General features: G+C 39.4%; 1 protein-coding gene across 2 annotated transcripts in view; it reads left to right on the forward strand.

Moving 5' to 3' along the window:
* Nucleotides 1–11,080, forward strand: part of LOC108882871 (electrogenic sodium bicarbonate cotransporter 1) — a 30,121-nt gene extending 19,041 nt beyond the window's left edge. Inside the window, exons 13-26 of one of the 2 annotated variants that reach the window (XM_018675677.2) lie at nucleotides 1,017–1,150; nucleotides 2,203–2,465; nucleotides 2,993–3,045; nucleotides 3,156–3,341; nucleotides 4,168–4,281; nucleotides 4,899–5,060; nucleotides 5,428–5,606; nucleotides 5,944–6,016; nucleotides 6,798–6,866; nucleotides 7,333–7,506; nucleotides 7,599–7,763; nucleotides 7,947–8,040; nucleotides 8,401–8,478; nucleotides 8,577–11,080. In XM_018675677.2, the coding sequence (XP_018531193.1) occupies nucleotides 1,017–1,150; nucleotides 2,203–2,465; nucleotides 2,993–3,045; nucleotides 3,156–3,341; nucleotides 4,168–4,281; nucleotides 4,899–5,060; nucleotides 5,428–5,606; nucleotides 5,944–6,016; nucleotides 6,798–6,866; nucleotides 7,333–7,506; nucleotides 7,599–7,763; nucleotides 7,947–8,040; nucleotides 8,401–8,444 (1,710 nt within the window). In that variant the 3' untranslated portion in view covers nucleotides 8,445–8,478; nucleotides 8,577–11,080. The remainder of the gene's footprint in view (nucleotides 1–1,016; nucleotides 1,151–2,202; nucleotides 2,466–2,992; nucleotides 3,046–3,155; nucleotides 3,342–4,167; nucleotides 4,282–4,898; nucleotides 5,061–5,427; nucleotides 5,607–5,943; nucleotides 6,017–6,797; nucleotides 6,867–7,332; nucleotides 7,507–7,598; nucleotides 7,764–7,946; nucleotides 8,041–8,400; nucleotides 8,479–8,576) is intronic. The other variant, XM_018675754.2, reaches the window with a different exon arrangement.
* The last annotated feature ends 3,391 nt before the right edge of the window (nucleotides 11,081–14,471 follow it).

A 14,471-nucleotide genomic window follows, 5' to 3' on the forward strand; every position in this document is an offset into this window, starting at 1 on the left:
GTTTGCATAGCTATGTTTTAGTACTAAATATAATTGACTCAATTTCATACTTCTTTTTTAGTTTGTTTTCCATATGTTTCCTATGTACACTCACCCTTAATCACTTGAATCTATTTTAAGGTGTTTTTTTAACCTTCATTATGGCTCTCAGTGTTAAGTCACAAACTAATGAACAACAAAAAGAGCTGACTTCAGCTGATAAGCCCTGCTAATTTGGAGCTCAAAGGCTCATACAGCATCCATCTGTTGTACCTGCTGTTAACAGGACTACAGAGGAAAGAGTTGTACAGTTGTGATATGATAGTATACACTGCCTGCTGCATCCATCCTTGTGCCCCTGATAGCTGAGTGTATACAGTTGTCCAGTGACTAAGGTACTTGCTCTCCTAGCAAAGAGCCTGCATCCTAGAAGACCTGCAGAGCACCGGCCTCAGGGATTTGCCCGGGCTGTAAATAACCACAGATCCAGATTACTCAGCCACTGTAGCCTCGTCATGGCTCCGTGTCCAATGACCACTCCTCCCCCATCCCCACAGTTACTGCTCCTCAACCCTGCATCACTCCCCTTTACCACTCAGGGAATCCCTGCCCTCACCTGACCTTTCTCAGTGCAGGTCTCAGAGGCATAGCCCTAGTTGTCAATTACTCATCCATCTACTATGTGTTTGTAGCATTGGGCTGATATGAGTGGAAATTAAACAGGCTTTTCTTGGTGAGCCAGAACTACAACTATGTGATGTGTACAGAGGAAACAAACCTTCTAGCTGAATAAGCAGAATTATGTCATCAATGGATCAGAGGCTCACAAAGAGTTGTAGAGAGAGAATAAGTAAAAGCTATGCTTATCACTAATAAAAGAAAGTGTTAAATAATTTCTTTTAAAGGTAGCTAATATTGAGTCATGCTCACCATGTGAATGTGCTCTTTCATCTCTTCTGTGTATTTACTAGGCTTAGCGCACTCTGTGAGTTGTGTGTAATGTCCACATGTGTTTCTCTGTGTGTGCTGTGTTGCAGGGAGTGTTGGAAAGTTTCCTGGGTACAGCGCTGACAGGAGCAGTGTTCTGTCTGCTGGCTGGTCAGCCCCTGACTATTCTCAGCAGCACAGGCCCGGTGCTTGTCTTTGAAAGACTCCTGTTCAACTTCAGCAAGTGAGTAGTTACTAATCAAACTCATTCAGTCACTTTAAAAACATCTGAATATTACTGAGGGAGAAACAAAGTTCAAAAGAAGCCACAGCAGCCCAGGAGGTATTTTATAGATTGTCGTTTTACGCCAGAGGAAAGATGCAGTTTGTGTTTACACAGTTTCCATCCTACATACAGTAAAAGCATAATGAATACAAATGGGTAATTCACATTTACAGCTGGCAATTTTGCTAAAAGCTTTGTTTCTTCCAGTTGCCAGCTGACTGTTAATTTTGTATTTGTTTATGTCATCAGCTTCCTGTCCTGATTGACTGTGGGACAACACCAGCAACACACACACCCTTGTGTAGAACTAAATGAAGGAGAGCATAAAGTCTTTTAAACAAAAGGCATTAATAACACTATCTATTGTTTTAAAATTTGAATGCATAAAACAGACACAGTAGCCTGTATATAACACCACTATATCACTACATGTAATACCACTTATTGTGCCCTTGTTGTGCAGATTAACCACATAATTTCACAATATCCGGTGGGAATTAAAGGCTGTTAAATGCTGACTTCTCCCTCCGCCTTCCACTGTACTCCCTTCCTCTCAATGAGAGGGAGTCTTCTAGCATTACCAAACACCATGCTGATTATGTTCCATTATTAATAATTCACTCTCATTTAATTTTACACTGCGAGTGAAGACGTTGTGGCGTCTGTGTCCTCCAAATGTTTCCATGCCTCATGTCAATGGCTGCTGAGTCAGTGGCAGCTGCTAGTCTGCCTACAGCTGCTGAATGCGTACATATATACCATAAGTGGATATTCTCCATATAGTGAGTAGACTGCTTACTACTGATGGCTGCAGGTTCTTGAGTGTCACAGCTTCAAAATAACTGTTGTTTTATTATGAAGGGCATGAATAACCTTTAAAAACACTTTATGGAGTCTAAACCTCAGGTTAGACAGATTTAACTGAAAGTCCAGTGAATTCTTTGAGGGATTATAATTGCTTGGAAATTAATAAATAAATAAAACTCTCTCTCTGTGAATCTTCTCCTCAGAGACAACGACTTCGACTACCTTGAGTTCCGGCTGTGGATCGGCCTGTGGTCGGGTATATTCTGTCTGGTGCTGGTCGCCACAGACGCCAGCTTCCTGGTGCAGTACTTCACACGCTTCACCGAGGAAGGTTTCTCTGCGCTCATCAGCTTCATCTTCATCTACGACGCTTTCAAAAAGATGATAAAGCTGGCCCACCACAACCCCATCAACTCGGATTACGATCCCAACCTCGTCACTCAGTATGACTGCCAATGTATGCCTGGTACGTTGTCTTCACTTTTGCTGCAATGGATTAAGACCAATCGGCTGGAAAGGCCAAATAAGATAGATTACAGTTGGCGCGTCACTATATCCACTAACATAGGCAGTGTCTGATACCAACACTCAGTCATCTTGAACTGTTCTCTCCCCAAAAACTCCTCATTGTTGATTGTATTTGGGCGCCATGAGAATCTCAGTATTACCAGTGATACCAGACAGTGAAAGCTGAACAGTCGTATTTGGTTTTGTCCCATTTGGCAGCGATATTACTATTGTGTGTCAAACAAAGCTTTCAACTCATTTCTTCCCTATTTACAGTGGAGATAACAAATGATACTAGAATGTGTCAGCCTGTAGATACCACTGTTTACTTTCTCAACAGACCTATCAGTTTCTGTGTCGCAAATGACTTGACAGGATTGTCTGAAAGAGAGATGTTGACACGGATTGAAAATGGCAAATGTGATACTGCAAGTAATGGAAGTATTCTCACATTGGTGATTAGATATTATTGTTTCTCTTTACTAGGCAACTCATCAGAACTCCTTGATGTCTCTGCCTGGACAAACAGTACTGATCTGGTATGTCATGTCCTTGTTTCTGTCACATTTAGCAGCATGAATTCAGAATTTTAAAACCTTTGCTTCATTGCTTGTTGGTTAAAGGCACCTTTTTGCCCTTGTCTCTCCAGCCAGTAAATGCCACCTGGGCGTCCCTGAGCAGGCAGCAGTGTCTGAAGTACGGAGGGAGGCTGGTCGGAGAGGCCTGTGGCTACGTGCCTGACATCACCCTGATGTCCTTCATCTTGTTCTTTGGGACCTACACCTGCTCCATGGGTCTGAAGAAGTTCAAGACGAGCCGCTTCTTCCCCACCACAGTGAGTGACAGCACTTATCAGTGTATGCGCAGCACGGACAGGCAGTTGTTTTCCAACTCTGGGTCCCAGAGTGAACAGCACAGAAATTGGCACAGTTGGCTTGAGTGACTATTGGTGTTCACCAAACACATGTAACTGACAGTTCTCAGTTTAGTCAACAAGCTCAGGTGTCAAGAGTCAATGTGGGAAGGTCAGATTTCACACTGTTAACAGTGTTTGAGGCAAAGAAGGCAGGAGGCTTCACTTCAGATCCATAAATTGCAGGTAGTTCATTCATGTTATTCAAATCAGTAACAGCACTAGTCTGAACTCACCAAAGTAAATAGCAGATCAGGAAGAGCTGATAAGAGTTCATCACTGACCAAAACTAAGAGTCTACAGTGGTGTTAGGCTGTGCAACATGTTAACATACTCACAGTGACAATGCTGATGTTAGCAGCTAGAATGTTTACAATGTTCACCATCACAGTTTAACTTGTCAGCATGCTAAGTTCGAGCTAAGGGATCACAAGATATTATAATTTGGGTTTTTTTTTCCTTGCAAAATATTTGTCTTATATTATCAGCCATCCAGTCTAGTTTAAAACTTGTTTACAGTTAGTCATCATCTACTTTGTTTACTTAGAAGAAATTACAGCTGTAATTGTGCTAACTGCCCTAGCAGTAAATGCACACAGTCAGCAAGGTAATATCTACAAACATTGCATTAAACAGGGTGTAGGTCTTGGTCAAACACATGAGGGGAAGTGTCAGTACAACCAGTAGTTCCCTCTACCAGAAGCAAAAAACACATCACCAAACCTTTTAAATGTTTCACTCCTTCCAGGTGAGGAAGCTCATCAGTGACTTTGCGATCATCCTGACCATTCTTCTCTTCTGTGGCGTGGACGCCTTTGTCGGTGTGGACACTCCAAAGCTCATAGTGCCAAGTGAATTCAAGGTACATACCACAAAATGTATATATCCGAGATAAGAAAGTAGTCATTATTCTTGAAATTGTTGCACTGTATTATTTGTAGCTGAATGACATGGGCCGGCCAGGTGCAGTTTCCTCTAATTACACCAATAATGATGCGTGTTTCTGCTAGAAAGCTTCTGTAATTCTTTGAAATCCCACTATAATGCTTTCTTTGTAGTTTGCCCAGTAAGCGATACATACTACCTGAAACTAAGACACAGTCAGTCTTGGAGATTGCTTAGCTCAAATGTTCCTCATTTGGCGTTAAGACCCCCCCCCCCTTGCCTTGAGACTAAGAAAGGGAATGATGGGGTAGAGGAGCGGGCACCTGCATCGAATAACAACTTGATTATAGGTGATGTGAGAACACAGACTGTCTTATCATTGCAAGCACAGAGCCAGCTTTGTTTGACCACAGAGTCTTAATTCACAGATTTCTGTCATGTAATGATGCACCAGTAATTTCAGACTCTGGTTAGTGTTAAGACTGAAGAGTGTAATTAAGTGACTATCCTAAATTGGGTATTTTTTCCTGTTCTGAGAAGTTATCCTGGAGTCTGGATCTCTTTAACGGTCTTGTTCTTATTATTTTTGCCTAGCCCACGAGTCCACAGAGGGGCTGGTTTATTACTCCTTTTGGAGGAAACCCTTGGTGGGTGTACCTGGCCGCTGCACTCCCCGCTCTGCTGGTCACCATTCTCATATTTATGGATCAGCAGATCACTGCTGTGATCGTCAACAGGAAAGAGCATAAACTCAAGGTTGGAGCACCACCTCAAAGTTTAATTCATTTTTTCAAAATTTGTTGATAAAATACATGAAAAAATTTCAAGGATTAAGCTGTACAGAAAATTACTGAATAGGAGAACCTCAGTGCATCCCTCACAGTCAAATGATATCTCTCTATACTGCTTTACTATGATATATGTGTAGACTGTATGATATTGTTGTGATTATAGAATATTAACACTTCCTCATTGAGTCCTAAAACTCTCAGTTTCCCTAATATATTGAAGGAATGACCTTGGTGAACAAGGTATCAGTGGCCTTGCAATCATTTTTCTTGTGATTTAATTCTGATAAGTGTGTTCTTCTTCTCTGCTGTTTTTTCGTCATGTCTATTCTCAGAAAGGAGCGGGTTATCACTTGGACCTGTTCTGGGTGGCCATCCTGATGATGATCTGCTCTTTCATGGGCCTGCCATGGTACGTGGCCGCCACTGTCATCTCCATCGCCCACATCGACTCTCTGAAGATGGAGACCCAGACATCAGCCCCCGGAGAGCAGCCTAAATTCCTGGGTGTCAGGTGAGTTAATGCAGCTGCTGGACACAGTATCTGTGCCATTTGAGAATTAGATTGTTTCTTATGTGATGGAGCAGACCTGAAGTTTATACTCCTTCCACACTTTCCCAGAGTGTTGTTGGCTTTTGACTGTGCTAGGTAGCTAATTGTATTCATTTTGGATCGGCAGGTGTAAATAAATCTGTTAGCAAGTGGCTAGATGGCAGACTAGTGAGTTAATCCTATCTGACTGAATCATTATAGAAACATGGTATGAACTGTGTGTTCAGTTTTGATTCAGATCCACTTGTGAGAGTTATTGATTAATCTTGTGTTTTTCCTCTTTTCCCCCCCAATCCAGGGAGCAAAGGGTCACTGGCATCTTTGTATTCCTCCTCACAGGACTCTCTGTCTTCATGGCCCCCATCCTCAAGGTAGTCGTCCAGCTTCTTAATTCTTCCATGGAAATATGGATTACTGTCGTCCTCTTTTAAGACAAACTCCTGTCACCCCTTTTAAATTTAAAATAATTTCAAATCTTTTATACATCCGATTAGGAACTCCAATAGTTGAAGTAATGCAATGTGAAATAAGCATGCTCATCAGTGCCTAAGCTCAGATTGCAGCTGAGTGCCTTCTTGAGTTTCCATTCCCTCATTAAGGTGCCAAATAAAAAATGTGAAGCCACTGAGTGGAGATTGTTGGAGCTGGTGCTCCCCCTTGTGGACATTTTGAATACTGTGCTTCTGGTTCCACACTGTCTCACATAGCACATTGTCTTGACATCTGCTATATTATAGTGACTTTGGGGGGAAAAAGAAGTAAATTATTATTGATAATGCATTAAATGTCTTTAAATATTTCACATTTAATCATCCACTGGTACAAATATTGTTTCTTTAATTTCCACACTGACTTGCCAGATTGTAGTGGATTTCTTTCCCCTGCTTTCAAGTTGATTTAGGACTGCCTGGATAATGCTAAGCAAGCAGTTACCAAACCTTCACTAATGGCAGCCAAGTGACTGGCCACACTAATGTCTACTAAAGAAACATTCTTAGAAAAGCAGCTTGTGGACTATTTTTAACTAAGCAGTGATGCTAAAAATAAACATTCTCATTGCATTTCACGCTTGAATTTTCAGGTTTTAGACTTTATTTAACCTGTGTTATTACAGACATTAATACCCTTTTAATTGTGCTCTCTGTCCTTTAGTTCATTCCTATGCCTGTGCTCTACGGTGTGTTTCTCTACATGGGTGTGGCATCACTCAATGGTGTCCAGGTGAGTGAGTCTTACCTTTTCAGTACCTGCTAATCGGTACCATACAAGTTACTCAGCAGCAAGAGTAATTTGTTACATCACTTGTTTCTTTACTGTTGTTTCATTACTTTATTTAGCCCACCTCTGTCAAAGGTACTCCTTTTCACACACCCTCCAGCTCTGAACAAAACCAATCAGCCAATCAAATGTAAGAAAAGCTAGTGGTGTTAAGCTGGGACCCAAGAGACAAAATGTAAGGAGAGCTACTGGTGGCGAGCTAGCAGCTGAGACACAACATGCAAATAAGACAACTGCAGCAGAAACCTCCATCAAACTGAAATGAATTAGTAACAGTAGTAACTGAATTTCACACTGTAATCCCTGCTGGTTACTGAAGAGCGTGTTACCAGCATGTGCTCATAAACTATGGAGTAGTTGTTCAACTGCACCATGTCCAGTCTCTTAACCTGTTTTGTCTGTGAATCAGTTCATGGACCGCCTACAGCTGCTCCTGATGCCAGCAAAGCACCAGCCGGACCTGATCTACCTGCGGCACGTCCCCCAGAGACGCATCCACCTCTTCACCTTCATCCAGGGCCTGTGTTTGGCTCTCCTCTGGATCCTCAAGTCTACTGTGGCTGCCATCATCTTCCCTGTCATGGTGAGAAAAATGGCTGCAGTCACTGAACACAAAACACATGGAGCTCGATATCAGGGGCATGAAAGCTAACCAAACTATTTCTCTGTTTTTAGATCTTGGCATTGGTTGCAGTGCGCAAGGCCATGGACTATGTGTTCTCCCAGCATGACCTCAGCTACCTGGACGATGTCATTCCAGAGAAAGACAAGAAGAAGAAAGAGGATGAGAAGAAAAAGAAAAACAAGAAGAAGGGAAGCATTGACAGTGAAATTGAATTTGTAAGTGAACCATACTTTGAAAATTAATCTATAAACATCCATATGAGTAGATAAAATGCCAAAGTACTTAAAACCTTATCCTGTGTTCAGTGTTGTCATGTGATTGTCTACAGCCTCTTGTATATCCTCACCTTCAAAAAAAAGTCCATAAGTGTTAATGTTCCTCCCTCCCTCCTCCAACAGTCTGACTACCCCTACCATGAAAATATCCCCAGTATAAAAATCTCTATGGATATGATGGAACAGGAGCCCATGTTGGGGGATAAATCTTTGGATAGTGAGTACTAGCCAGCATTTGCTTTGCTGTAGCTCCAAGGGCTGCTTAAAAGTTTGCTTCTAAAGGCCTCATGCTCACATTTCCGTCTGTTGCACTAGACTTTCTTGCATGCACTCTAACAACTTTAACATCTTAAAAGGGATCAATATGCTTTTTCTGACTTAAAGCTTCTTTAACCACCCAGTTTGAACTGTTAACAAGTTTACTTCTTGGTTCGTAGTAAGACAACCCTAAAAGCAGCTTTGTTGGTGCTTGCCTTCTTTTCTTTTTCTCTTCTCTCCTGCAGCCCCATTTGACACTTCAGAGTATTTTGTGAAGTATGTTTTTAAAATATTTTTCTACCCCTCCCCCCTCTTCCAGGAGATCAATCCCAGACTTTCCTTAACCCACATTCGCCGTGCTGAGCATTACTTTCAGTCTCCCACGGTGGCTGAGTAAGTGAGTACCGGTTGGCATTTTCATCACATATTTCACATAGTAATTCATACTTCATAAGGCATCACATTTATATCACACCATATCTCCTCCTTTTTCAGTCTTGACAGAGGCTCATACACAAAAGGTTTGCCTCAGATTCGAATAGGCCGAGACTCTGAGGATAACGGTTTCTTCTGGAGGAAGAACTCTGAAACTGATCTGTGAATGAATCATCCAGAAGAACCAACACAACATAACACATATAACTATCCTCTTTTGTACCATAGTACCGCTTTATACCGGTATTTAATATTATTCCTCGTGAGGATTTAAATCAGAACGGCTGGAGGTATTTGTCTTAAAATTGAAACACTTTGGTGGTACTGAATTTTAATGAGGGCTGACATAAGATCCGTTTGACTGTTCATCTGCGTGTTTTCATGCAGAAAACTGTATGCAGTTTTAATGGGGCATTAATGTCTTATTAATGTGTATGCTAATAATTTATTAATCATCCAGCTAGGGATGTATAATCATCAAAGAGGTCCAGGATACAGTCGGTTTGTAGAATACAGATGGCTTCCTACCATTCACATACACATATTCAGAGGAGTTCACTACAGTTTTTATAGATTTTTCCAAAGAACACCAAACATACAAAGCCACTTTTCTGATAGTCCTGTTTTTATAGTAGTTTTTTTTTTTTTTTAATGTTCCTTGGAGGTTTTAAGTCATAACTACTGGAATTTTAAGTTTAAAACATAGTGGAGGTACTGGATTTAGAGGCGAGCACAGGGGGATGCACACAAGAAATCCTCCTCTTAACTTTTAGTGAACAAAAGGGCTACGTAAGGTCATCTGTGCACAGTCATGAGCGGACATTAATTTTGTATTTATGGGCGTATTATATATATTATTTATCAAGCATCCATTTATGGCTGCATATTCATGAAACATCCAGAAGAATACAATGCTTGTTTCAGTGTGGTAAGAAGTAAATGGTTCAACAGCATACAGACTGGAACCTCTATTTCTGTTTCCTAATCTTCCTTTCTTTCCTTTTATATATTTATTGTATTTAAACTCTTGGCAAAATAATTTGCTGTTTCAATCTTAAGTACGGCTTTACCATTTAACTTCCCTATTTGTGCAAATTCTGTTGGTGATCTGTATCCACTCAGCTGTCATTTCCCTGTTTTAGGGAGATGTAGATGTATTATACCTGTATGTAGCTCTACCTCTTATTTTCTGTAGGTGCCAGGCATTATATTTTTAAAATTTTGTGCAATTATTTGTGATCAAATGCTGATTTCTGTTTTTTGTTCTTCCAACTGGCACTGCATAGGATCTTTGAATCTTCATGTTGAGTTCCTTTTTGTTCTCTGACACTTAAGATATTGTTGATTTTTTTTTTTTTGTTTTGTTTTGTTTTGGGTTTTTTTGTTTTTTTAGTTTGTCAATATTAAATAATTGTGTACGATTTAACAGCGTTTTTAAAGGGTAATTCCACCAAAATTACATTTTAGGGTTTTAATCCCAAAACCAAACAATTTAAAAGTATTGTTTTAACCATCTCTACAGATGCAGGGAAAATGAAATGCATAAAATATCATTAGCATGAAATAGCATCGTCTTTTTTTAATGTTTCATGGACTGAAATTGGGGACATGTAATGGCCCTTTCTTTTTTAACCCATCTGAATGAATAGGGTTTAAAGTTCTCAAAAACTTTACCATGAACTCAACCCTAAAAGTCGATTTGAGTTGAATTTTCCTTTTGAATGTGATCATATTTAAAAGCCATTAATGTGATACATTTTCAATCTTGAGTACATTTGATTTTTTTTTAAAGTATGCAATGTGTGTGTGTGTGTGTGTGTGTTTTTTTTTTTTTTTTTTTTAAATGACAATCATCAAACAATCACTGTGACGCAAAGCTATGTTGTGACTTATAGTCCTGGAAGAACTACTGCTTTATAGTGTACAGAGTAAGAAGTGCTTCACTATAAAACAGACATTTTGCTATACAATCTCTAATGCATCATCATCTAAATTATTTTTAGTGTTCAGTTTAATAAGCAGTGAAATGCACCAGTCTCTAATTTTGCAATGTTGTTGAAAAGTCCTTATCATGCTTTTCTTGCTGATTGAAGTATACACTGTAACACAATCATTAAATCTAAGATATTCTTTCATATTTGAATGTAATACATCTCAATCATTTGAAATGTACATATATTTCTTTGAAGAAACAGACATGCACAATCAGTGTTGTTTTTATGATTTGTGGCACAAATAAGGGCTTTAATTCATGCTTTCAAAATCACATCAATAGGTGTCAGTGTGAAGCACAAGACTGTTAAAATCGCGTTGAACCAAATATCAAAAACCACATTGTCTTCCACTTTGTTCTGTGATCTGTATATCTTGACTTTGAGGCTTTCTGTTTCTAATTCCCCAATTAATGTAATATATTTTTGGATGTTCTAACTCTGAAACCAATTTTGTACAAGCATCTTATGTGTTCAATAACCATACTCGGAGGGAAGCAGATGTCGGTGAGTTTTTTTTTATGGAATAGTGTTTTAAATGAGAGCAATAAAACAGTCCAGATGATTCTTAAATACATAGTTGTGTTTTTTTTTTTTTTTTTTTTTTACATTATGATAAGAGTGTGAACTACTCAAACGACAAGGTTTCCAAATCGCTAAGAGAGCTTGAAACGGTGTAGTGCTGATCATATCTATTGTCCAAGTCACCACAAACAGGTGGTTTTCTGAATATACACCTTATGCAAGCATATAATTTAAGAGGCCACAAAGTGTTTTCAGATGTCAACCAGTGTTTGTTCTAAGCACGACAATAAGGTTACTCCAGCAAATTGAATGAAAATTCATACGTGACAAGAATACAGACCACCTGGTATGGGAGGTTAAGGCACGTGCAGAGCATGTGTGTTTTAAGTGGATGTACTGGGTTGAATTCAAACTAAGAGCTAAGCCGCAGACACCATCCTCACATCCTGCTGTAAGTGCTCAGTCTCACAGCAAAGATAAGAAAGGAAGGCTGCATAGTTTCCACGATCACAGGACTTCAGGCTGTAATGAAACTAATTGGCTCATTACTATGAGTCACCGTGTTCTTGTCGTTGCCAAGGGGGGGAAAATGTGTAATAATTAACTCCTCCTTTTGGTGTAGGAGGGAACATCAGTGGTTTTTCCCCGACATCCACTCGGGTTAATGTTATTGGATATTACAGGTGTTGCCTGAGTGACTGGGTATGAGTGATGGTGTGACTATCAAAGCTCAGGAGGGGATTACCTGACTGACTTCCACCTGAAAACATCCTGAAACTTGTCATCCTTTCAGCAGTCTGTTCTCACAAATGTAATACACTCAACATATCAACACAGGTATATACTTTACTATTCACTAAACAAAAGTAAACATAGCAAATGCATAACCACCAAATACTCTACAATAATATTTGTATTGTCAGATCCCTCAAACGATGTTTGTTCCCAACTGCATTATTTTTTTGCTCAAGGGGGCAGTAGTGAGTCTTTTTAAAAAGGTTGCATGCACATTCAGGAGTGCTTTGCAGATAACACACACACACACAAATACAATGAAGACAATTTTAACAATTCCAATCAGTTCTTGAGGTGTCTGACATCTGAGAGACAGAAAGATAGATACACCTGTTCAGTGTGATGCAACCCCATACAATAGCGCTACCTCTGTGAACCTTAAATTTTGTGTCGGAGAGATATTGATTCAACAGCATGGTATTTCTGTCTCTGTATTCATGGTTTTCTTACATTGAACTGCATTATACTGAAATGTTTTTATATATTTGGTTGCCCACAATATTCAAAACAAATTACCTTAGTAAAAGTCTTGCAATATTGACTACCTTTGTCAAGATAAGGTGGACCAAATACCACAAATACATCACATTATAATGCAGTCCACCAGCACTGCCTTTGGTTTACCTGTGTTGTAGGTGCCAGTATACATTCTCAATAAAGGACTTTTCTGAAAATGTTGCATTCTACTTGCCATGAACTGTTGAGGAATTTTTCTGAGCAGGAAATCAGAAGTTGTCTTAGTTGAATAAATATAATGTATGTATGCATGTCTATGCTGGTTTGAAATGAGAAAAACATGTGTATCTTATGATTATGGACCCACTTATCACTCTAATAAGTCAACCTTTTACTCCAAGTTGGAACTTATTTCATTCACAAATCATTTGCAAAGACTTTTAGAAAAACATTTGGGTTGCCTGGGTGTAAAAAGTTGTAAACATTCACAATTTGTTCATAAATGGATGTAAATCCGGTGAAGGAGTCAACAATTCTTCCCAACCTGGCAACTGTAGTAATGGCTTATAAATGAACTGTAACATTCATGTAACATTAAGTAACATTTAGCACAGCAGCTTCCAAACCCTGTTCAAATGTTTGTCTGTCTGGACAGAAATCAAGTCTTGGACAGCTCTATATACAAAATACGCAAACACAGGTGCAAAAAATACAAGATATATTTGATATGTATGTCTGTATAGTCCATAGAACTGCAGTACAGTGTGGTCAGGTTAATGGTGGCAACTGCATGAAATAAATGTAAAAAAGAAAAAAAAAATGATGTGAGATTTGAAAACTTTTAGTTTATAAAAACAATCACCTTATGCCAGCGGTGGAAATAGCTGCTCTGCTCAGTAGCATCTTCCCCCAACAGCTTTAACACTCCTAATAAACTGACAGTGCACCTGCTGGGTCTCGACACACACTGTACATCCCTCCCATGACATGGTCTCCAAGGTTCATAACAATGTCCTGTGATTGTCTGTCCAGACTCTGCTCACCTGTGTCATTTCTCAGTCGAGAGGAGCCATTAATGTGCTTTCCCTTTGGGTGTTGCAGGCAGTTCAACAAGACTGTGCTGTTTTTTTTCCTCCTCAAATAAAATGTCTCTCACTGTGCCAGCCAAGGCAATCATGGATTTGTTATTAGCAGTGTCACAGTTTATAAAATGAATCTATATTTATGATGTCATTTAAGCACTGTCTGCCACTTGTTCTGTAGTTTATGGTGATGTGCGCCTGCTAATTAATATTCCTCTGTAACTCTCATGCAGGGAACAAAATGTTAAAAGATGAAATGTTGTAGGACAGAATGTTTGCAGGCTTCAGGATGATGGTCCACAGCAAACACTGCAGCTCAGGTTCACTGACTTTCCTCTGTTGTGATCTGATGACAAGATAAATGCTGTGTAATTCTACTATCAATGCAATGTATAAAAGAAAACAAAAGCATAGCCAAATGTATGTATATATGCACAGTATATGCAATCCAAATAAAGGAAAGGATATAGTGTGAAAAAGTGTGTGTGCTCTCAGGGGAAGCTGAGTAGACGAGGAGTGGGACTTTTTGTAGACAGTTTAATAATGAGGTAAACTGAGGAGAAAACCACAACACAACAAATTCTCCTTTCGACTCATGAAGCCTGTAATTATTGTTCCATCATGTTGTTAACCCAGATTTTCATTGTGATTTTTAAATGTATTGTGTTCTGCCTCCTTTTCTCTGGAGAACAATGTGAAGTCCTGTGTGTGGCCCTGTCATTGTAACACTCATTGTAAACTCTGGACAGATCGATCACAAGCACAACTTTAAATCTTTTGTTGTTGTTTTTTTTTTTCAAAATAAGTTTGTAAAACCCATTACTGCTGCAGCCTTTGAGGAAACAAAAACACTCTTCACTAATATCATTAAACTTTTTATGTCATTGCTGTTTACAGCAGTGACACAGCTCTCTCTCATGTGCTTGGGCTCTTTCTGTAAATATCCCGATTAAACCATTTGCATGAAAAGACACCTACTTTATGTTCTGACTGTCAGAATGCTGTCTTCTATCACTTAATGACAGTGGCATGATGTTCATAAACCACCACTGATCCTTTTCTTTTCAGTGGTTCTTTGGTATGAACTAAACTGATTTGTTCTTGGT

Source organism: Lates calcarifer, linkage group LG9 (genome assembly GCF_001640805.2).
Source record: "Lates calcarifer isolate ASB-BC8 linkage group LG9, TLL_Latcal_v3, whole genome shotgun sequence".
Classification (NCBI taxonomy): Eukaryota; Metazoa; Chordata; class Actinopteri; family Centropomidae; genus Lates; species Lates calcarifer.